Genomic DNA, 23,268 nt, shown 5'->3' on the forward strand with positions numbered 1-23,268 from the left:
ACTGCTACTAAACTGCACCACTTAAAGCCCAATTCTACTGAGTGGAATAGTTATGAACACCAATAATAATACGTTTTCCTTTCCTTTTTACCTTATGGAAAAGATGAGAGTGAAAAAGTGCAGGTCTCAAAAATGTTGAATGAAAAACTAAAAACCTGCAGCTACCATTTTATTTCAAACCAGCTGAGCCGAATTATAACAGAGGAAGAATCACTGTATCATATACACGCTATAGTCTATATACACGTGTTTATTTTTGGGCATTAACTGCAAACACTTCTTTAAGACACTTGATAAGCATAGACTACATTAATGTTCATGCATGTGTGGAGGGTGGATAGCTATCAAACTTGACTAGAAAAGTCTCACTGGAGCTCATAATCCCAGAGGAAGCATTTAAAAGTGAGAGCCCATTTAAAGTTGTAGACTAGTTCTTATTTTGAAATCAAATAGAAATGTGTCGTTTTAAAGTTCTTTTGGGAGTTAAACTGAACTAATTCTCCTTTAGGAATTCATCACAGAGACTAAATAACGTTTTAGTCATTAGTCGTTGTTTCGCTTTGTCCCAAAAATGTAGCTCGGCCCGTGTTTTCTTTCTTTCTTGATTTCAAAAGTGAAGAGACCTTACCAGTTTTGGGGGGCACTGTGTGTGTGTGTGTGTGTGTGTGTGTGAGAGAGAGAGAGAGAGAGAGAGAGAAAGACAGAAACAAACGCGCATCGCGGATACTGTTGTCTCTCTCGTGGTCTCATCACACCTGCGCGCGCGCCTCTCTCTCTCTCTCTCTCTCTGCCACTTCAAAGCTCTACTTGAAAGTGGGTTCAAGACAAGAGTTGTTGTTCTTTCCGCCTGGTGGTGCCACGCGCCGAGCACCACCGTTATCATCGCCATGCCTCGAGGATTTTTGGTGAAGAGACACCGGCGGTGCTCGGCCTCATACCGGCCGCGAAATAACAGTAATAGCAAAGCTGTAACGTACGACGGCGACAGGAGCGGCAGTAACAACTCTGAAGAGATAAAATCACAGGTGGTGAAGGAGAGCGACGTGTTGAGCGTCCTCCCGTTTGAGAGGCCGGATGGACTGCTGCCCGTGTCCCGCCAGGACTCCACCGGAGTCAGAGAGGCGTGGAGCCCGCACGTGGAGTCCGCGCTGGAGGCTGAGGCGGACAGGCGCGCGCAGTTACCGGAGACCGAGGAGCAGGTGAGCGAGGTGGACGTTTTGACTCCTGACGGCGACTTCTCCTGCTTCTTCCCGCCTCCTCCACCTCCGCGCGACTTAACGTTAACGGAGTCTTGCAGCCCCGTTAAACCGGTCGGCACGAGACTGCTGGAGCAGCACGACGAAGGAGAGAAGCAACCGCCGTTCCCCGGAAGGTGCCTGACATCGTCCCTGGTGTCTGAGTTACCGGAGCTGCCGTTCCTCGTGAGCTCCACGCCAACCTCGGTGTCCGCTTCTATCGAGAGACTTCTCGCTAGCAGCAGCCGCCACCACGCGCCATCCTACAGTCACAATGACAAATATGACCCGAATATGACCTACGTGCACTTGTTCCCGCCACTCACTCTAATGAACCAGGAGCAACACCACGCAGCGAGAAAACGCTCGCTCCTTGAACCGGATCAACGCAACAGACACAACAAACAGTCCGCGGGCAACCCGCCAAAGAAACCCAAAGTGAACCGGAAACTTAACTTCGAGGATGAGGTCACGACCTCGCCGGTTTTGGGTCTGCGGATCAAGAAGGAGAGTCCCGAGCTGAGGAGACAACGGGAAAAGTCGTCTGCTTCCACCGGGAATCAACCGCTGGGAGAGTTCATCTGCCAACTTTGTAAAGAGGAGTACCCAGACCCTTTCTCCCTCGCACAGCACAAGTGCTCCCGCATAGTGCGCGTGGAGTACCGGTGTCCCGAGTGCGACAAAGTCTTCAGCTGTCCCGCCAACTTGGCCTCCCACCGGCGTTGGCACAAACCCCGTCCGGTGAACAACCAAGGAGGAGAGACTCCGACAAGCAAGAGCCAGCCGTTAAAAGAGGCACGAGGGCTCATTCAGCACGAGAGACAGCCGGTAGAGATGGAGGGCAAGGAAAACGAGCTGCTGCGAATAAACACTAATCAGCACCACAGAGCGTTGGACAGCTCCCGCATCAGGCGCGAGCCGTCCCTTCTTCTGGTCCACGGTCGGTCTCGCGACAGCGACAGCCTCGCGCCTCCTCACTATGATTCCTCGCCTCATTACCGGAACCCGGGGGAGAGCTGTCTGGACTTGCAGCAGCAGGTGAGAGCAGCGGACAGTCCGCCATCCAGCCTCCTTCTGCTGAATGACAACCCAGACGAGCGCGCAGACCTGCCACAGCAGCAGCCGTCGTCACTCTCGCACCCTCCCGTACCGTTTGTCCAGTCGTTACCGGAGGAGGAGGTGTACGAGTGCCGGTACTGTGGGAAGAAATTCCGCCGACAGGCTTACCTCAAGAAACACCTGGCCGCTCACGACATGACAGCGCGAGCGTCACCGCCCCCCCCGTCTTACGGCCAGTCGCGTGAGAACAGTGCCGGTTCTCAGAGCCAGGTGTTCCTGTGTCACCTGTGCGGCGCGCGCTTCCCGTCAGTTGAAATCAGGGACAAGCACCGTCTGTGGCACGCGATGCGGGACGAGTTATTGGCGGGAACACTGGGAGGAGGACTCAGGCCAGACGTATTCCACGCGCACAGAGAGGAGACCGGCGCCGGGGAATGCGAGCAACAGCAGATCTTCACGTGCAAGCACTGTCCGTCTACGTTCTTCAGCTCCCCGGGGCTCACGAGACACATCAATAAATCTCATCCCACCGAGAACCGGCAGGTGATGCTGCTGCAGATGGCCGTGCGACCGTAAAACGCGCGCGAGATACAGACACTCAAGCGAACAGATTCTTTGGAAAAATGATGAGTCATCGATTATCATTACGAGGAAACTATTAATTGTGACTGGTTGTTTTCATTCACATTTCCGTCAGCTGTCGTTCTGTTGTAAATTCAGACTGAACCAGTTTGTTGCGCGCAAAAAGTTTCAGATTTTTAACAGGATAAGGATTAAAGGTTGAGTCACTGTGCCTTTTGTTTAAAGGTCATTTGTTGCATAAAGGTCCATGTATAATTTAGAAACACCGTGACGATGTAAGACGTTCTCCGTGATCGTAACACTAGACAATGAAACATAAGAGTGGGTTAAACTGAAACTGTCCATGGTGCTGAAACTAAATAAACAACTTCCTGTCAAACACAAGTGACCAAGCAGGACTGCCTTTTTAATTCACTGGACAGATGATAAGATGTTGCTCGGTCAATTAAATAAACTAAAAGTAGAATCATTATAATGATGGACATTTTAAAGTGGAGGGGAATTAAAGCATACTTATTATGTTGAAATCCTTTGAGGAAAACACATTAACTCTCAATATTCAATTTGTTGTTAAAAGGGTTGCAGTCAATCATACCAAAATAAACCAGACATGTGTTTTTATATTTCTAATAGAGAGAGGATGTCATCTCTTTTCAGCTTCTCTTTCGTTGTCACATATTAGACTTGCGCTCTATAAATAATTTTGACATTAAAACTACTTAACTGTTAAAGCTGAGTGAACGGGACAGACTGAAGTTTGACATTTTGATCATGACTAGAATAATGTTACATGTACTGAAGCAATGACTGACACAGTTCTCTCCAGATGTGGCAGATGTTTTTAAGCTCATGTTCAACATATTTCTGTGGTAAAGTAATCAGATTACACTGATGTTTTTTCAGAGCAGTGCAGTGGGTTACATTACTGGCTGGTGTAAGATGTGAAACAGAGACAGACCATAATCAGCGACAATGTAATCACATTTAGAAAGTGACCTTCCTTAACCTGAACACTGGAGACAGAATCGATGTACTAACTCTGTTTCGAAGACAACTTCATGTACAGCGAACACTAAAAAACAGTAACAGAAAAAGAGAAAATAATCAGATCATCAAACCATAATATGCCTTTTATAGTAAATGTGCCAGTTAACTTCTCAGCTATAAAATATTTTCATACAGAAATGGAAATTTAATGTTAGTACTGATAGTAAAAAATGTCTTTTGTGTTTAATGATTATGTATTATTGTTCAATTATTTGCTAAATGGCTTCATGATACTAAAAATGTAATTGTGGTTCTAAGAAGCCTATACAGTACTATTTTGATATGTTTTAAGTTGAATGTGAAATTTAATCTAAATTATTGTCAATAAAGGGTAATACATCATGATCAATGTGTAGTCCCTCTCTGTCAACTTACCACTGTTGTATTTAAATTTCCTGTATACACACACAAACACACACATGTAATATATGAATGGGTCTAGCAATGAGTGGTATGAATCATTTATTGTTAAATTCCATCATTGCACATCCACGCTCTCTGTGTGTCTGAGACAGACGTTACACATGTACATACTACAGGTTCAACAGTAACATAGCTCGAGGAGTGTGTATGTGCAAGCGTGCGTGTGTGTGTGTGTTGTGATAACAGCTGTTACATGGTCAACACAGGCAGTTAGTACTGAACTGGTGTCATGCAGTATGTATAGTCAGTAGTTACATACATCAGCCTCGTCCCAGACTAACGTCTGGACGACAACAGCTGAACCCGTATCCATCGCAGCCCTGGTGTTTAATCTATGTCAGGCACAGACGATCCAAATTGTTACTTATGAAGGGAAATTTTTGCTGCTGATATAGGGACAAGAAAGGGAGTCTGACATTTCCCCTCTTCAGACAGTGAAGAGGTCAGGCCTGGGCCAAAAAGGCTGAAATATATCTCTACCTATACAAGCAGAGTTGAAATTCTCCAGGAGGACGATGCCTCAGGATAGCTGATATGATTTTTTGATAATGCTGAAAGGCTTTGGGCAATGTTTTCTATACATTTTGGTTGCTGCTAATCAGGCTTTTAAAACAAACATGCATTTACGGAGTCATACATCTGAGCTCAGTGCAGTTGAGTAAGCAGATATTTTGAAATTCATGCCAAACACGAGCTCCTCTGGAGTATTTACAATCGGTTAAACAAATCTGAAGTGTGGAATTTCCCTGTCTTTCTTGTGGGACATTAAAGCAGCATCAGGCCTCAGGTCATCATGTGGAGTCACAAGTATTTTAACAGAAAGAGGAGGTGAAGTTTAGTATAGGGGCGCTGCTGGGTGGTTTAGGCACTGGGGCAGAATCTGGGATATGATCATGTGAACAGGTTCAGGTTGTTTAAGTGTTAACAGAATGTAACTGAGCAAACTGAGACAGACAGATCAGTCCCAGGGTGCTGCTACTAGATCACCTGTCTCAACCAATCAACGGTCTCAACCAATCAACGGTGCTTTAACCTCAGCAATAATAATTGTAACAGCAATAATTTAAAAGGGACAACTCTGATCTCAGCTGTCCTCGAATATTCACACACACAAAGTAACACAACATGAATCTGACCTCATTGTACAATGACAAATCTTTAAAAGTTAACAATTTCAACCCCATGAAGGGGCCAAAAAAAAAAAAAAAAAAAGTTTTTACAATCCCTTTCCTCTCTACAGAGACACTATGACTGAAATTAAAAAAAAAAACAGCAACAGAAAATACAGCTGTGGATACACTGACTTCAAGCAGTGAAGAATAATGCAAAACCTTTAACTTATATTCATATTGTCAAATACAGCTCTTTCATACATGTTTCTTTTACCAGGGATCAGGCTACGGAGAAAAGAAATAACAGACAAATGAGCCGTCTGTTAAATTAATGGAAGAATATTCAGTCCTGATAAACCCTGTAAAACCACAACCGTGACATTTATTAAGGGAAACCTGAAGTACTTCAACCATTTATGTGAATTTGTAACCTTGTCAGTTTAAAAAAAAACAAAAAACAAAAAAACAAGTCGAGCTGAACTGAGGATGTTAAATACATGAAAATCATCTATGGTAGTGTTAAAGTTACATTTTCTGGATGGTGATTACACACTGATCCCCTCCACCCAGAAGTGGAACTGGGGACGAGTCTAAATATAAGAGCAGAATTAATAAAAGAACATAAAGAAAACAAACAAAAAATGTCATTCACATCTAGGTGAGGACACACTGAAATCTCTCTCTCTTGTCTTTGGCCTTGGATCTACAGTATCTCTCTTTTCTATAGTTTGATTCTCCTCCTTTTCCATCTCTAAAAGTGCTTCTAACAGAAAAACACTGGGCCTCAGTAACTAATGCAGAGACATTAATGAGACTAAAACTTCTCTCACTGGCATTTATCAGGAGTGATATGGCCTCAAATCCCCCAGTATACACTATATCATGATAACTACACCATTGCAGTCACAGTGTTGTTAAGTAATTCATTTTGGAGGAAAAAACAAGTGACATTTAACTACAAGGACATCCCACACAAATTAGCAGGATTACAGTTAATGCTAATTTGTCCTCAAATTTCCCCAGTCTGGCTGTGGTACCAAGGTCAGAGCTAAAATGAGATTATGTTTAAATTGCCAAAGAATGAACTAGTTAGGAGAGAGAAACTATTGAAGCATGTTGTAGTGTCAACCCATTTTTAGTTTTTAGCAGATATGTGCTCTGAGGTTAAACCAGTTTAGCTTTGGCAGCTATTCTCACAGAACAGTATATACACAACAAGCCTCCACACACACTGTACACATCCTTATAGATATTCATATATCTACTATATATATATATATATATATATATATATATATATGTATGTGTGTGTGTACACACATATATATATATATGTATCTTACACACACACTCTGATGAACAAAGAAAGAAAAGCTGTGGTTCCATTGCATCAGATGACAGAAAAATACAGCAACATTCTTGTTCAGACACGTTTTACAGTCAATAAAAAAAAAAAGAAGAAGGAGGAAAATAAATGCAATAAACTTCAGTGCTTGTCCACAATTTACAGCATGAGCAAAAACAAAAGTAACAGGTTCTTGTTCTTTGATCAGCTTGCCTTGTTATAATTTTATAGAAACATTTTAAATCCGGCCATCTTTGCTCTACACACTAACACTGTTCCTTACATCGTTCCACTCAGAGAAAAGGTCAGGTCGCTTCCAGTCCCCTGCATTTGGGGGGGGGGTGTCTTCTGAATTCAAATACAGAAAAGGTTTTTGGCTTGACAACGCTGCTGTGTCAGCTGTGTCAGCGTTCAGCGTTAGCAAATGACTGAGATTCTATTTACATTTTGAGGACTAAATAGAAACTGACCTTTGCCCTTTATCTTTATCGGTCTAATGCTGCACTCAGAACAAAAATAGACTTTTATCTTGTTTTCTCCATGCAACACTTTACAGCTTTTACTCGTTTCTTTTTATATAAAAACTCACGGCTCTGTCTGTACACACGCAGTCTGACTATAGTACAAATATACAAGTTCCCCAAAGCAACGTTCAACCACACTACACACACAGAGGCTGAGGAGACTGCTCTTTGTTCGGCAGTCACTGAATGTGTTCACCGAAAATAGCTTGCAGCGTAATGTGGCACGCTTTAGCTTTTTGCAGTCCTAGGTAACATTGGAGATTTTGCAGTTTTTAACATGGCACAGATAATGAACTAATACTGCGCTGTATAAGCTGCGCTTATTCAGCTTTTCCCACTATGGCAAAGAACAGCATGCTGCAGCACTGGTTCAACTGGTTTCTGTGTTTTGTTTTGTTTTATGTGTGTGTGTGTGCAAAGCTGAGGATAAATACAGCAGCTGTGAGTAATTTCAAAATAAAGTTACAGTATAGTATAGTCCACAAAATACTATTACATATGTTTCTGAGAGTACATTTGTGCGACGAAGCGTCCTGTACATAAAGGGCCAGTGTCCAGTCAGAATGGCAACATGCTGGAGGTGACAGGATGAGTTAGAGTCACTGACACCCATGATGGTTACGTTCCTGAGAACACTACCCATCATTTTTCCTGTTGAAAATAATATCTATTTAATTTCTCCAGAGTAGTTTGTTTTAATTTCTTAATTTCTTGTACTTTAAGTACAATTACAGACCAAATTTCTTCTGGAATAAAACCTTTTACGGAGTATGTCTCATTAGTTGATGTGAAGTCCAGTTTCTGTTCGCTAACATGATATAAAAAATCAGGTCTGACTGAGCTAAGTAACCTGGAAAGATCAAGTCTTATTGGCCGATCCAGATGAGCGTCGAAGCTTCATGGACATGCGGCTCTTGCTAGTCCGGGGAGACATGGGGGATGCCGAGTCGCTCCCGGCCTCCCCAAGAGCCGGACTTTCTCCCCGAAGAATCTCTAGGCAGGAGCCTGAGGAGTTGGGGGTGGGGGGGGGGGCAAGTGAAAAGGATGGATTGATGGGGGATGGAGGAATAAAGGGGAGGAGGGAGGAGGTAAATAACAGGAGAAAAGGATGAAGGGACAAAAAGAAAATTACATCACGCCCCATGACGTTCTACTGTGGCAGACTGCAAAGACTCCTACAGTGACAGACACTGAATGACACACAAGCACAGACAGGAGAACGAACGAACGAACAGACAGACAGACAGACAGACAGACAGACAGACAGCTAAAGAGACAGGCAACATACAAGCTCTACTGAATTATTGTTCATTCTATACTGGGTTTTTTCTAACCCACTACACAAGTTTATGTCCTAGAAAATCCATGAATACTGTGAAAATCAAACTGACACCTGAACTTCATATACTAGACACAGCACGACAAAATAGAGTGAAAAAGCTTCTGAAAAGATTTTTCCTGTTAGACCCCCTGAGACTGGAGGTCTTATTAAAAGCTAGATAAATAAACTTGACATCAAATGTTTAACACCTGCACCTGTAGAGGAAACACATGCTTGATGCTGTCAGGACTGCTGCTGATATCGATGCTGATGCTACACAAACTGTGTTATCTACATTATCTACAATATCTCTTCTGAAGCTCAGCTCTTATTGTCTGGTCTCTGTTCAGGTATCAGTGGATGAGAAGATCCAGACACTAACTGGATTAATAGACAGGAGATTCTACTTTTGAACTTTCACATTCAAAAAGACATAAATACTGACTTTATTTGATAGAACAGCGTTATCCAATCAGGTTAAAATGGTTTATGGAGTCAAATAATTATCCTACATCACGTAACTTTTTAAAAGGCAGAACTTATCTGATTTTACAGTTTCTATTAAAAAATTGTAGTAATTTCCACATGGACTGTTGGAAATTAGACCAGAATAACTAGAGAGAAAAGAAAGAAATGTGTCTGAGTAATTTTCTACCTATCAAAGCATACCATTCACAGCTAGCATGAAGGACCTTCTGCTTGAGGCCTTTCCCCTTCACCCTGAGCAGGTTAAAGCTGTCTAGTGGTTTAGGGACGATCATATATATAACACTATGCTCCTCTGGAGAGAGGAGAGGAGAAGGAAAGGAAAGGAAAGGAAAGGAAAGGAAAGGAAAGGAAAGAGGTGAGAGCACAGAGGAAAGAAGGATACAGGAAAGAATAAAACAGCAGAATGGAGCAGAAATAAAAATATAGGGCAAAAAAGAAAAGAAACAGAGAGAGAGAGATAAAGAAGAACACAGTAGGTATAAAAAAGGGGGACAAGACAAAGGTGCAGTTTAGGAAGTGGAGGAGGAATGGTCAGAAAAAAGAAAGAAAATGGACAAAATAAATAAAAACAAAGAATAAGAAGTTGCCACAAATGTAAAGAGAAAAACAGCCCAAACATTCAACATTCTGAGTGGAAAGACATAAAAGACACACAGACTGACAACACAACACAGAACACTGTACAACATGTAAATATGTATACAGTATGTATAATGATAATACAGTAAACGTCTTAACCACATTATCTATATGCTTAATTTTGCTCATTCTCATCACTAAGTGAATTATTTTAAATGTAACAATACAAACAACTCTACCAAAGAAGAAACACAACTTTAATGTTAGTTTAAAGTTACATAATGAGACAGTGTCTATGAGAACTTACAGTTCTTACCCATTTTTAAGCATGTGTCTGTGTGTGTGTGTGTGTGTGTGTGTGTGTGTGTGAATGTGTGTGGGCAGGTGCTACAGGACTACATCATCAAAACCAGGAAGAGAGGAGCATACAAAAGGTTAGAGGTAAAGTTTCACCAGGTCAGTGCGACACTGCAGGTTAACAGAACAAACAGGAAAATTATTGTGTGAGTGACCAGACAAAAGAGAAGAAATCTCATGTTGCTGTAAAAAGGATTTCTCAGTTTCACCATGCCACTGAAGTGTAGTTTGGTATGAGATTCAGTATTTCAGGAGTAAAAGTCTCACATCCCGGTTATTTCAAGTCATATAGTCAGTATATCAGTCAAAACATAAAATCTGAAGCCTGTCCACATGGAACAATGTGCATGAGGAAAAAGAGAAGTTACATATTTTTTAATGGCTGATTCAGTCAGCCTTTTACTTATTTAAGTTATGATGTGCTGTATTTTTTTTTTCCATACTGAAAAATATGTTTTTGATGACTGTACATACCCAGGGCCAACATGTAGCTGGTTGTGGCCGTTCAGCTTAAAACTGCTATAGTAATTATTTTCATATAAAAAATGGATCAATGAATCAAATGACTATATGTAATGTGAACAGACTGCCTCATTGTGATGAACCCATGGAGTACTATCACCCAATTGTACCCTCCTTTCAGCTTCACGGAGCGTTTTACTGTCTTTCAGCTCATTGTTTTGGTTTTTATGCTAGCAACTCTGCTGTTCTGGTTCTGTCTTGTCAATCTTGTTAGTATTTTTTGGCCACAGCAGGAAGCCTTTCAGAGAAAAAACTCTAAAAAAACACATATTACATATATACAGTCAGTGGCTACCTGATGAACACACTTGAGCATTAAGCAGCTAAAGAGCCAGATACATAGAGATCAAAAACAGAGATAAAAGAAGTGAATATTGGACTTCCATTGAGCAGGTAAGCACAAACACCACTCCAAATAAAAGACAATGTAGAATGGTAACCGTTTACCAACACATTCACCTTAACAACCTTATATGGTGATAATATGTCAGTGTTTTGTTTACAGCTTTTCTACTGCCCCCTGGTAACCAGAAAATCAGTTTATGCAGGTTTAAACTAATCACAGCAAAGGAAAAGGAGCAGCTTTACATCCATTCCAACAGGTTTTTGTCAATATGCTTTGTTCTCAGTTGTAATTTGGCTGTGCTCACTGCCCAGTCTTTAACATTCCTTGTGGGCCAGTTATTTCGGTCCAAATGATAATTAAGAACGAGAGCTGAAACATAAACTTGATTAGCCAGGTGGGAGGTGAAAAGGACAAATATTACACTTTGTTCTGTGTGTTGACAGATGAAGTTGCATAATGAAATGGAGTTCATTTCTGAGATAAAAAACAAAAACAAAACAATTTTTAATCTAATGCCCTGATACACACCAGCAAACCAATAATGAATCGTACCAAACTACACTTAGAGATGAGTTGAAAATGACACTTCCTTTTGAATAGTAAGAGAAGACTGCTGTAAACACATGCAGACTTGCTTCAACTGTAAAAGACACAGAGGAAGAAACAGAGAGAGATAAACACAAAATGGTGGAAGAATTGGAGGAGAGCATAGGTTAGGCTGAAATGTCAGTGGGAAGAGCCAATCAAAACAGGGCATGTCAATCATGTGATAAGGCTTACCTTTTAACTATAGGCAAGTGAGACATTACGATCTAAAGGAGGAGGGAACAAAAAGGGGAGAAAAAACAGACGAAATAAAAAGAAACAGAACACAAAAACAAAAATAAAATGAAAAAATAAAAAAGTAAACAAACAAAATAAATCAGAAAAATATGAAAACAAAAAAAAATAAATGAATAAAATGGGTGAAATTAAAATAAAAACAGAAAGAGAGAAGAACGTTTGATCATTGTGTTGTTAAGGGAGGGGAACCTGTAAGTTAATGTAGGAAGGGGAGGGGGAGAGAGAGACAGACAGAGACAGACAGACAGATATAGATAGATAGATAGATAGATAGATAGATAGATAGAGAGAGAGAGAGAGAGAGAGAGAGAGAGAGAGAGAGGATGGGGAAGGGTGTTGCAGTAATTTGAGCAGGGTTTATTTCAGAGCTCAGGATTATTATTAAAACACTGTGCGGATTCTGAACATGTAACACATGTTGGGCTAACATAAATAGAAATGCAAGTACTGTAATCAGCAGCTATGAGAAGCACTAATATCATATTATATGACTGACTAACAAACTTTTTGATCCTGTGTTCTGAAATGGCATTTGGGGCTGAATGACACACCACTCCACACAGAGCTGAAAGCTGACAATATTCTGAATGAACATTTGAGGATAACAAGAGTTTATCAGGTTGTGCTAGATGTCATTCAGCCTCAAAGCAGGTTGATTATTATCATAAAATTATTATTATTTTTTACACAATAGCTGGTGAGATGAGGAGTAGGTTGGCGAAGAAAAACAACAGTGATCAATTATACATACAGACAAACACACAGTCTCAGGAACAGGAAATATCAGGAACGCTATGACCTGCTACATTAAACACTGATATGTATTTAACACAGGCCGACACCACACAGTTCTATTCCTTTGTGCTGCACACATATAAACTCCTTATGGAGAAAATGTGTGGCTTAGTTGTGGAATTAAATTACTGTAAATAACTGCCATGTTAATTCATTGAATTAGAAGTGAGTCAAAGGACAGTCAAGTATTTTAAATTCCCCTTAACCAGACACATTACAGACAAAAATGATCAGTATCCGTCTAATAAAGTTGACAGGATACATATGAGAGTCATACATTAGAATATAACCCCCATGCCTGGCATCTCTATGGCTGATCAGATGTCAGCTAATTCCTCAGAGATGCTCTGGAGACAGAAAAAGGCTGTGCACAGCCTTGGATAGAAAACAGAACTCATCAGATACAAGGCTCTGCATCAGACTGTGAGTTGCCAGAGTGTGTGTGTGTCTGTGTGTGGTCTCTCTGTAGTTAAAATGATGCTGGAGAGCAGGCAGTTTAAAATCTAGAGAGCAGATTCCTCCTTATATGTTTTAAATGAAACACGGGAAGTCAGCATAGTTAAGTGTCATCTAACTTGCTTTTGTTCTTTAAATTAAATTATTGTCAATAATTCATCCGTGCAAGTAAACAAACCCTCTTGCTGACATTAAGCAGTTTCACAAAGTTGCATTAGTCACCCATTCTCTGAAAGCCTGCCACCGAGGTTTTGACTGACTGGTGTATCAGTTGGTGCATGTGGTAGAAATTTTGTGTGGTTACAGGATATTTGACTGAGATCAGGTCTTACCTGTGTCAGATGGCAAGTGAGTGCAGGGAGCAGGACTGTAAACTCGAGCTGCGTAATCCTCAAATGTGGTTGGCTCCTGGTGGTGCTGCACTATGGTTTCTAGGTATCGAGCTCGCTCCTCATAGCTGGGTCAAAGGTCAAGGTCGAACAGAGATAAAGACACAAATAACAGAATACAAAAAGGGAAAAAGAACAATGAGAAAAGAAAAATACAAGTGGGTTCAAGATGGTGTAGCCTGAAAAATATGGTTTGTCTCCACTAGAAAATTGTCAAAAATAAAACAACCACAAAACAAAATTGGACACATATATGCAAATTTGCTAACATTGTGTTTGCTGTTGTTTTGATGTCAACAGGGCTGGGCTTGGGACATACAAATTTATAACAGATAGTAGCTGTTTACCAAGGCGCGCACTCAACTGAAAGACTGTCCTGATGCATTATGCAGACTACATCACTGCAGTGTGCCTTCAATTTTTAAGTTAAAGCAGCTTATCTTATGTATTTTTTAAATTGTTCTAATGTCAGCATGTACCACTAGGCAGGAATGACGTTTCACTGGTTTCACATATTTTTCATTAATTTTAATTTCATAATTAATCAAAAAAAAAAAAAACTTTTAAGCAATAATCAGGAAACATTATTTGAATTAGTTTCTATAAACAATCAAAAACTGATATACTTATCTGTATCATTGTGAGTGTTTTTAGAGTGTTGTGGGGTTTAGGTATTGGTGGCTTAGTCTTGAGTATAAATGAGTTCATAAAAGAACAAAACCACTTGAATCTAACAAAAAAGCAAAAGTAACATTGAACAAAAAATAAAAAGAACAATAACAAAACAGAATTGTACACAGTAAAATTAAGCTAAAAACAACACAATAACAGATCATAAAACAGAAAAAAGACAAACAATTTAATAAAGTAAAATATAATGTGGTTGCTGAATAAACAGAATTTTTTCTGATAAAAGCACTGCTAGCAATAGCTAACTCCCTATACCCACTTTTCCATGTGAATATACTGAGAAAACTGCAGCCAGGAAAAAAAGGTAAACCAAAGCCCCTTTATCACTTGTTATTACAGCCTTTAGCGATGGATTCAAAGAGAGGTACAGGGATTCAGCAGAGAGCAGAGTAAATGGAAACCAGGACTTCAACTGTCCATCTATTAGAGATAACCTCATTGATGGAATGACATTTACCCTCTCTTCCTTAGTCCCACTCATACATCCAACTATAATGACAGCCATATGCAGCTGTTACAGTCTCCTGACTCTCTCTCTCTCTCTCTCACACACACACACCCACACACACACACGCATTTCCATCATCTCCCAATAGTATTACCATTTGCTCAGTGAGCTCCAATAATAGAGGATTTTCAATGAGAGCAGAGTGTTTATGTCTGTGTGTGTGTGTGTGTGTGTGTGTGTGTGTCTATATTTGATAAGGTTGGTTGTGAACAGACACAATGTGTGTATGTAAGTACATGTGTCCCTGTTTGAATGTGTGATGGGATTAGGCCAATGAATCTTCAGAATGAAATCTGTGTACTTGTACCTCAGTGTGTGTGTGTGTGTGTGTGTGTGTGTGTGTGTGTGTCTGCACGTTGTGAATGGGTCAGCCATCTGTAATAGTGCCCATGGGTTTTCTATTGGGTTAGAGAGCTGGTCTATGGGTCTCAGAAGGAGAAAGATTCAGGTCTAATGGTAACTGATCCAGTTAGAGACAATGATGATAACAACAATATGGCTCCTTTAAAGTGGAGAGACAGACTGCGCTGGCAGAAAAGAGGAGAGAGGAGGAGGGTAGAGATGGGGGGAATGAGTGGAAAAAGCTGGCAAAGCAAAGAGGAAGAAACTTTAATAAACTTAGGACAGATGACGCAGTTTGTCTAACATCTTACTGAAATCAACCAAACCTAATTTTACAGGAACTTCAATGACTTTGACATCCAAAAGGAGCAGCTATTGTTCCAAGAAAATGTATCAAACCCATACTGACAAAGGTGAGGAAATGAGGGGGAATGAGTCAAAGGGGGAAGGATGGCGGGAGAGAGTTCAGGATGGAGGCTGGAGGTGCAAAGAAAGCGAGATGCTGTGGGAGGAAGAGAACTTGTAAAAAAGATGGGGGGAAATGGCGAGGGTGAAGAGGAAGAAGGGTGAGTATACCGCAGTGAGTCACAGACGAGGTGAGAGGGGAGGACAGCGGGCGAGACGGGGAGAAGGATATTTAAGTAACAACATGATGCAGTGTGTGTGAGAGGGTGTGTGTGCGTATTCCCGGTGAGAGCTGAGAGAAGAGCAGCCGTTTCTTTCTTTCTCTCTCTCTCTCTCTCACTCACTCATACACACACACACACACACACACACACACACACACACACACACACACACACACACACACACACACACACACACACACACACACACAGGTGTGTCAAATCAGTGTCTCTCACACTAAGCCTCTACATGATCTCACCGTTTGCCTTTTCCTGCTTCCCGCACCCCTGCATCGCACTTCCCCCTTTGGTGACTGAATGTGTGTGTGTGCAATTAGGAACAAGAGGTGTTATATATTCCTCCAAACAGCACATACTTTATATAATTATATCATATATGAAGCAGCAGCTATAAAAATAATAAAAAGGATAACAGTTTTTTTTTTTTTCACAGCACACTGACATAAAAAGCCACTGTCTTGTCATTTGGTGAAAAGGTGAAAAGGTTGAAAGGACACCCGCAGGACAGACAGAAGTCTACAGAGAAAGGGAAACTGAAAGAGGGAGAGAATGAGGAGAAGGAAGAGAAATAAATACACAGACATGGTACCACTGCTGAGATAAATGAGAGAAGCATCACTTTACTGTTCTCCGCTCTCTCTCTGTCTGCTGCCTCTACCTCTCTCCCTCTTTCTTCCTCTCAGCGTGGGTTTCTGCCTGTGGCCTTATGTCTTGGTGTCACAAACACCAGCTCCCCACTGACGAGAGCTAACATCAGCAGAGACAGACAGGCTCTAATGTAAAACTTTTACCTGAGCAATAATATCACCTACAGATTTGGTCTACTAAAAGCTCCACGTACACAGATGGTTGTAGTTTCCATTCCACTTGTAGAAAGTAGACACATTATAGTGTCTGAACAGTACACAGTATGTATAGTGCATTATGTAGAGCAGAAATTTCATAACTCAAACACATAATATGAACAATTCATTACCATGGCAGAGGGTAAATAGAGGTAAATACAGTACCCACAATACCCTATGATCTTTTTATATTTCTCAGACTGATTTCAGTAACTCTAGGTCTTCTTACTTCTAAACAGGAAGTATGGTAATCTTCAATATTTGCATTTTTTTCTTTTTTACCATTATTTTTTTGCGTTTCTCTTCGCAAACAGCACGTTTTAATCTGTGGACTCACTATTTCCCTGTGGATTCTTCTTCTCTTACTTCTTAACAGACTGCTGTGTCTGCTGGCAAAAACACACTTCACCACTATTTTTTATTTCATGCATAAGAGCATTTTCACAGCGAAACGCAGCTAGCTAACTTTGAATTTTCAAGAAATTAAAAACCCTTCTTTTTAATCTGGCTTTTATTTTTGAGTAATATCTCTTCCATATCTTTGATACTTTTATTCAGTCATGTTTGGTTTTACAGTTTTATGGTTAAGATTTATTTATCCGAGACTGAAAATTCATTCTTGACCTTGGAAACACTGGCTGACATTTAGCAGAGCTACAGCTTTCGATCGTATCACATTTTCTTTATTGTTATTATTCATCTGTGTTCCTGTAGTCTGTTTAACTTTGGTTCCTAATTGTAATCCTGTTTTGAGGAGCATTTTGTGTGACATCTCTACATGACACATGCTATACAAATAAAGTTATTATTGGTATTAAAAAAGTAGAAACTAGTGAGAGGTCAAAGAAAATAGACTTGCATTGCATTCACACATCTCTGCCTCCATCCAAATGACAGTCGCTACTATGAAATTTACTGTAATTGAATTTCAGATGGCTCCTCTTATTAAGTCATTAGCAGCAAAATATCTCTCTTTCTGAGAGAAAGAGAAAGAAAGAGGGAAAATTATAAGGGGAGAAAGAGGGAAAAAGACTGGTGAGGGAGAAAAAGGAGAAAGCGGAGCAGAGAAAGGCAGACAGGAGAAAGATAGAGGAGAGAGGGGGCAGATAAAAAGGCTCTTTTGTGTTGAGTCAGAAACTCATTTTCTTGTGCGTGGCTGAAAAGAGAGGAGAGAGTGAAGTGTTTGTGCTTTCTCTAGCTCTTTCTCTCTCTCTCTCTCTCTCCATTTCAGCCCTTTTCTCTCCCTCTCTCTCCCGCGGTGCAGTTCATTGTGGCGGTGTTCGACTACTGTGATCACTTGAGACTGAGGGAGGCCGGAGGAGAGGAGGCGAGAGGAAGAGAAAGGGAGCTTGTTAGCGCATTAGGAGCTGGGCCCACCGCTGGGATGTGTGTGTGTGAGAGTGGGGAAATGTTTGTATGTACGAGTGACAGTCTGTACATTGAATATGGTATGAATCTACTCTATATGTGAAAGTATAGTTCTAGTTCTTTGACAGAACAGATTAATTTTGTATTTTTTCTACATTGTTATTTACACATTTACCCATATTTGTTTAACTTCACAGACTAACTATTTTTTACTGTTTAATTATCTGAAAATCTTCGTGTCTGCACTTAAGTTGTAGTTTGTATATATACAGTACCTACATCAACTGAATGGATATAAAACATCTCAATAAAATGTCCAGGACATGACGGTGACTGAATCATCTAGGGGAAAAAGGATAACAGACTTAGTACTTAGTATTTACTCCAAGGTTTCCTACTGCACTGAAGCTTTAGTGTTGTCCCTCACTTGTAAGTTGCTTAGGATAAAAGTATCTGGCAACTAAGTAAATCAAATTGTAATTTTAAGGGATACTTAGCTCCATCATTAGGAAATGGAAGGACAAAAACTTCCAGGCTCTCTGTAGAGATGGTAATCCGGTCAAACTATGACAAAAGTAGTTTGGACATGTCACATTATGAAATTAAAAAAAAAAATAAAAAAAAAACTATGGGCCTGCTGCTCAAGGCATATGTGCCCATGTGTTTTGTGCCCTAACCACTGTAATGTCAAACACTGTGTGTGTGGATTCTCTATGTCCTTTCTCTATGTTCTGTTACAACCCTGTTTTCATGGCTCATTTTACAGGCTGTTCAACTTGCTGCATTACAAAATTACCCAGCTCATACAAAAGACAAGTACATGAAACAGGTCTGCTGAACATGTTCAATAAGCTCTTGACCTATTTGTAAACTGCTGACACAGGATATTCCCTAATCATGCGGTTTTTTTCAAGCTCTTTCTCTCTCTCTCTCTCTCTGTCTTTTAAAGTATCTGGCTGAATGTTGTTTAAACATCAATAACATTAAATTCACCACCCAACAATAAACACTCCTGTTCACCAGGCTGGATGATGTGCATTTACCCATTCAGATCGAATGCAAGTGAGAGCCAGTGTGAATGGAGTGTAGGAAACATAACCTGTCCTTGATGCACAGGAGATGTCATTAAAAACTACATTAATGACCTGCTGCTGAACAAAGTCAAGAGTTCAGTCCCTTTTCAGGTATCAGACATAAGGTCTTCTGTGATTTGGATTTTTATTAAATAATAGGTAAAACATACTGAGAGGAAATGAAGTGAAGAAAACAGGAAAACCTAAAAACCACAATCCGATGCAATTTATGTAATAAATAAATAAAATCAGTTGGTATAATCCTATGAGGTGAGCTATTTGGAAAATCCCTGATGGTATTCTCACTGTCTGGAATACATGTGTCAAATTTCTAACAAGTTCTGTGAATGTCAATATTGAACAGTGGAACCCCAGCAGAGAATATACAGCTACGTATACAAGTATTATTAGTGATATGTATGGACATTACACCAACAGTGAAGAAATGGCTTCACTGACTGCAGCTACAGTGATGGTGAGAGAGGAGATCAATAGCCTCTGAGTGAGAGTCCTCACTACTGTTCAAGTGGTGCTGCTTGGTGAAGCAGCAGAGCAGATAAATGTCTAACATTACTATCAATATCAGCAGCCATGGTGCCACTGAAACTGTCAACTGAAATTTGATTAATATTACAAAAGAAGTAACAGTTGAAACTGGAAAACAGTAGAATTAGGTAGCAAGAATGAGAAGCCATAGCCCCCAATGCTACACAGATAAGAGGAAACAAACATATCTATGGAACTTCTGAAGCCTCTTGGTGATGCAAAAAACAGTTGTTGAGGATGACAGCTTTAAATCTGCACAATATGATAATATGTTATGTGTTATTTTACATGTGATTTATACCAATTTGTCTGTCATCAGAGATCTTCATATATTGTTTGAAATGAAAATATATTTACTTCTGTCTCTAGTTATAACACACCATTGTTGGAATTCACATTAACGAGTAGGACTATTTCATGGCCTTGTTGGATTAAAAAAAAAAAAAGTGATGAAGTACCTTGATTTTTGGAGATTTTTAATGAAATAGAAGAGTGAAAAACAGACATTACCCTCTCAATTTCTCATTTAAATTCCTAGAAGTCATGCAGGGCTGAGCAACATGGTCAAAAAATAAAATCTTTTATAAATAAATTTTTTTTTTTTTTCCAAGCTTGAGGCTGATTCCCGATTTCAATCAACTGTTTTTCAACAAAATGCAACAAGACTAAAACTTGATTAAAAAATTGTAATCTTCATATGACAGTTATGACAGTAATAACAAAAACCTGAACCTCCTGTCATTATGCATAATCAACAATACAGGTTATCCCACTCCTCTATGGACAATGAGAACCAGAGGCTTGAAGTAAGTATATAACAGACAACTGCTTTTGTATTCAGCTACAGCAGAAAAGTTTGCATGAACTCATCTCCTGTTGTCTGTATTTCCTGACAGGACCCCACCTGATAGCAGGTTTGGCCAGACTGAGCAAAGTAGAATCCACACACTTAGACTCTGGTGGCTTCACCTCTAGTAACCAGAGATCATCAACAAACACAAACCGAGACACTCTTCTTCTCAGTCTGCTCCTCTCAGATGCCACAATAAAATTTGCTATGAGATAGCCAGTGCTAGTAGCTACCTGGAGATGGGGAACACCTGGAGTCATGACAGTCCTGTAAATTATAGCAGGTGTGAATATAGTGTAGCCAATCACATCACGGTTTGTCGTTACTCTCCCTGCTGCTCTAAAAGGCATCTTGTCTGAAAATGTTTTTATATCTAGAGATATTGTGAAAATGATGTCAGTTAAACTTAGACAGTACGGCCATGTTTATAAGCCTAACTGACCTGTGATGCTTTTGTATTGAAAAATACCAAAGAGATAAGAGAGTTAGAGGAGCCAACACTGCAGGGGCCAACTTTTCCATGGACAGTGTTTGCTCACTTTGCTCACATTTTCCCTTGAAGTGAACGAATCACATCATCTTTCAGTTGGGTGAATCACCCACATCTCTGTTACTGTGTAGCACAGTCTTCCTTTCTTTTCAATGCCAACAAAGCAAAAACATTATATCAAAATATATTATAGCAAACACCTTATTTAAGAAGGAGAAATATTACATTAAAACTGTAACAACACCACTTCTGCCCATTTTTCTACACAGACTCGCATACAAACACACACACACACACACACACACTATAACCCACACCCACCCTATCTGTCCTCTCCACCCTAGGCATTGGAACAGACAACAGAGAGAAGGACATCAGAGGGATAATACAATTGGAAAAGCTTTACAGCGTGTAATGATAAACCTGTGCATGTATGTGTGTGTGTGTCCATGCCCAAAGGAACAAGCTAATGGGTTTATATCTTTCTGTGATAGCAATGATATGGAGGCTCTGTGATTTCATTACGAGTGTGTGTGTGTCCACGTACGCCAAAGATGAGGACAGAGATAGGCTGGTCTAATGCACTACTTATTGTTAAGGCCAAATGTGCAAGGACACACCACACACACACCACACACACTTCCACAATCGTATTTGCCCCTATTCATCTGCTCTTTAACCCAATGCAAAAACAGAGACTGAGGAGAAAAACAGACACGATACATTAATTGGCCCCTTGTCACCCCACTATTTCACCCTTTGACGTGTGTGTGTGTGCACGTGTACACAAGCACACATAGACCCTCATCCTCCTCCCTGTCACCACTGGGGAGCCCTAAAGCTGCCAGCGCAATTACAAGCTTTATTTAACGGACAGACACACACACACACACACACACCACACACACACACACACACACACACACCACACACACACACACACACACACACACACACACAGCATGGGTGTTGGTGATCATCACTGAGGCCATAATAATAATTCTCTGATTAAGGAGATGGATCCTGTTCTTATCTGCAGGCTCTAACAACAGTTAGACAATATTCACCACACACACACACATATAATATATCCATATACACAAAGATATGAATCCTAATCATATGGATATAAGAGGTGACACAAAAAAGGCACTGCCTCACAACCCAGTTGTTTGTAGAGATGTTAACTTCAGAGCTAAGGACATTTAAAATCTTCACAATATGCCTTCATTAAAAAATAATTATTAGTGCAAGTTAGGAACTATTCATTAGTAAATCTATATGAAAAACTATCTTATTAGCTGATAAGCTATTTTTCAAACACAAATGCCAAACATTTAATTTACTGCATTTTTTCATTTATAGTAAACTGAATATTCTTGGCGTTTGGACAATTGGTTGGACAAAACAAGCGATGTGAGGACTACTTTACATCTTTCTTAATGATAAAAGTGTTTAGTAAATTATTAATTTATGATTTGTGAATAAAGAAAATAACCATTAGTTGCAGCCCTGTACTCTACTGTAGATCAAAGTGATACTTGTGACCAATATTTTAAACAAAAGGTTGGGATGAAACCAGTGTCCGAGAGATGAGGAAATGCCATCTCACTTGGTACTTGTTTGCTGTTTGTTAATATGCTTTTTCTTGTACAACAGTGACTGATTATTAATTAATTATTCATTAACATCACTACTCCAGACCTGTTTTCCACTTTCTGTCTCTTCAAGGCCAAATTGAAGGCAGCTATCAGAGCTCAGGACACATGGCTTGCTGTGCTGCATTTTGTCGTCGTCTTGGTCATCTGTGACACCCCAGTCTGAATCTTAAACACCTTGTCACATAAAAATACTTACATTCACACACCCTGGCACAAAGTGCATTCACGCGCGCGCACACACACACACACACACACACACACACACACACACAAACACACTGCAGATTAGCTTGTTTACCAGTCAGAGGGGGGTCTGCTCCAACAAGGTGTGATCAAGCCACTGATGGCTACAACTCATGTGTCTGCACAGCTCTCTGTGACAAGGCGTGTATGTGTGTGCACACACACTCACACTCACAGTCATTACATGATTCATATATTTCGGAAATTAGAGCAAAAAACATGATAGAACATGAGTAATATCGGCGTTAATACACCTCGCTAACCGGTAATATGCCTTTTTCTCCTCAATAATTCAGGTCTCAAACCTGTCTATGGAATATGTCAGTCAGATGGCTCTGTCTATGTGGCTATGTCTGCCTAAAATAGACATGTATTTTGAGTTTACTGACATGCTGAACAGAAACACTGGTGCATTTTGAAGCCTACTCTCAAGTTTTTGATGCTTTTCTTGTTGATTTGAAAATGCAAAAATATCAAACACCTTCATGCAAGGGAACTGTTTATTTTTGTAGTTAATGTAACAAATGGCATACAGACCATATAGATACAGTGGGTTTTTTGTCCAAAAAATTGCTACACCA

General features: G+C 40.2%; 2 protein-coding genes across 10 annotated transcripts in view; one reads left to right on the forward strand and one right to left on the reverse strand.

Moving 5' to 3' along the window:
• Nucleotides 1-23,268, reverse strand: part of ralgapa1 (Ral GTPase activating protein catalytic subunit alpha 1) — an 84,165-nt gene that overhangs the window by 12,649 nt on the left and 48,248 nt on the right. For 5 of the 9 annotated variants that reach the window (XM_051077998.1, XM_051077999.1, XM_051078000.1 and 2 more), the window contains one exon: nt 13,368-13,492. In XM_051077998.1, the coding sequence (XP_050933955.1) occupies nt 13,368-13,492 (125 nt within the window). Of the gene's footprint in view, nt 1-4,368; nt 8,333-11,721; nt 11,754-13,367; nt 13,493-23,268 lie in introns of those variants that run through there. The other 4 variants (XM_018695145.2, XM_018695144.2, XM_018695140.2 and 1 more) reach the window with 2 other exon arrangements.
• Nucleotides 748-5,564, forward strand: LOC108896132 (insulinoma-associated protein 2). Its single transcript, XM_018695139.2, has one exon. It carries the CDS (start codon nt 888-890, stop codon nt 2,868-2,870), a length of 1,983 nt encoding a protein of 660 aa, XP_018550655.1. The 5' UTR covers nt 748-887; the 3' UTR covers nt 2,871-5,564.

The sequence above is a fragment of the Lates calcarifer genome, linkage group LG19, assembly GCF_001640805.2.
Source record: "Lates calcarifer isolate ASB-BC8 linkage group LG19, TLL_Latcal_v3, whole genome shotgun sequence".
Lineage (NCBI taxonomy): Eukaryota > Metazoa > Chordata > Actinopteri > Centropomidae > Lates > Lates calcarifer.

Excerpts from the sequence above, each read along its gene's own strand:
- LOC108896132 (XM_018695139.2), top strand. The coding sequence starts at position 888 with ATGCCTCGAGGATTTTTGGTGAAGAGACACCGGCGGTGCTCGGCCTCA.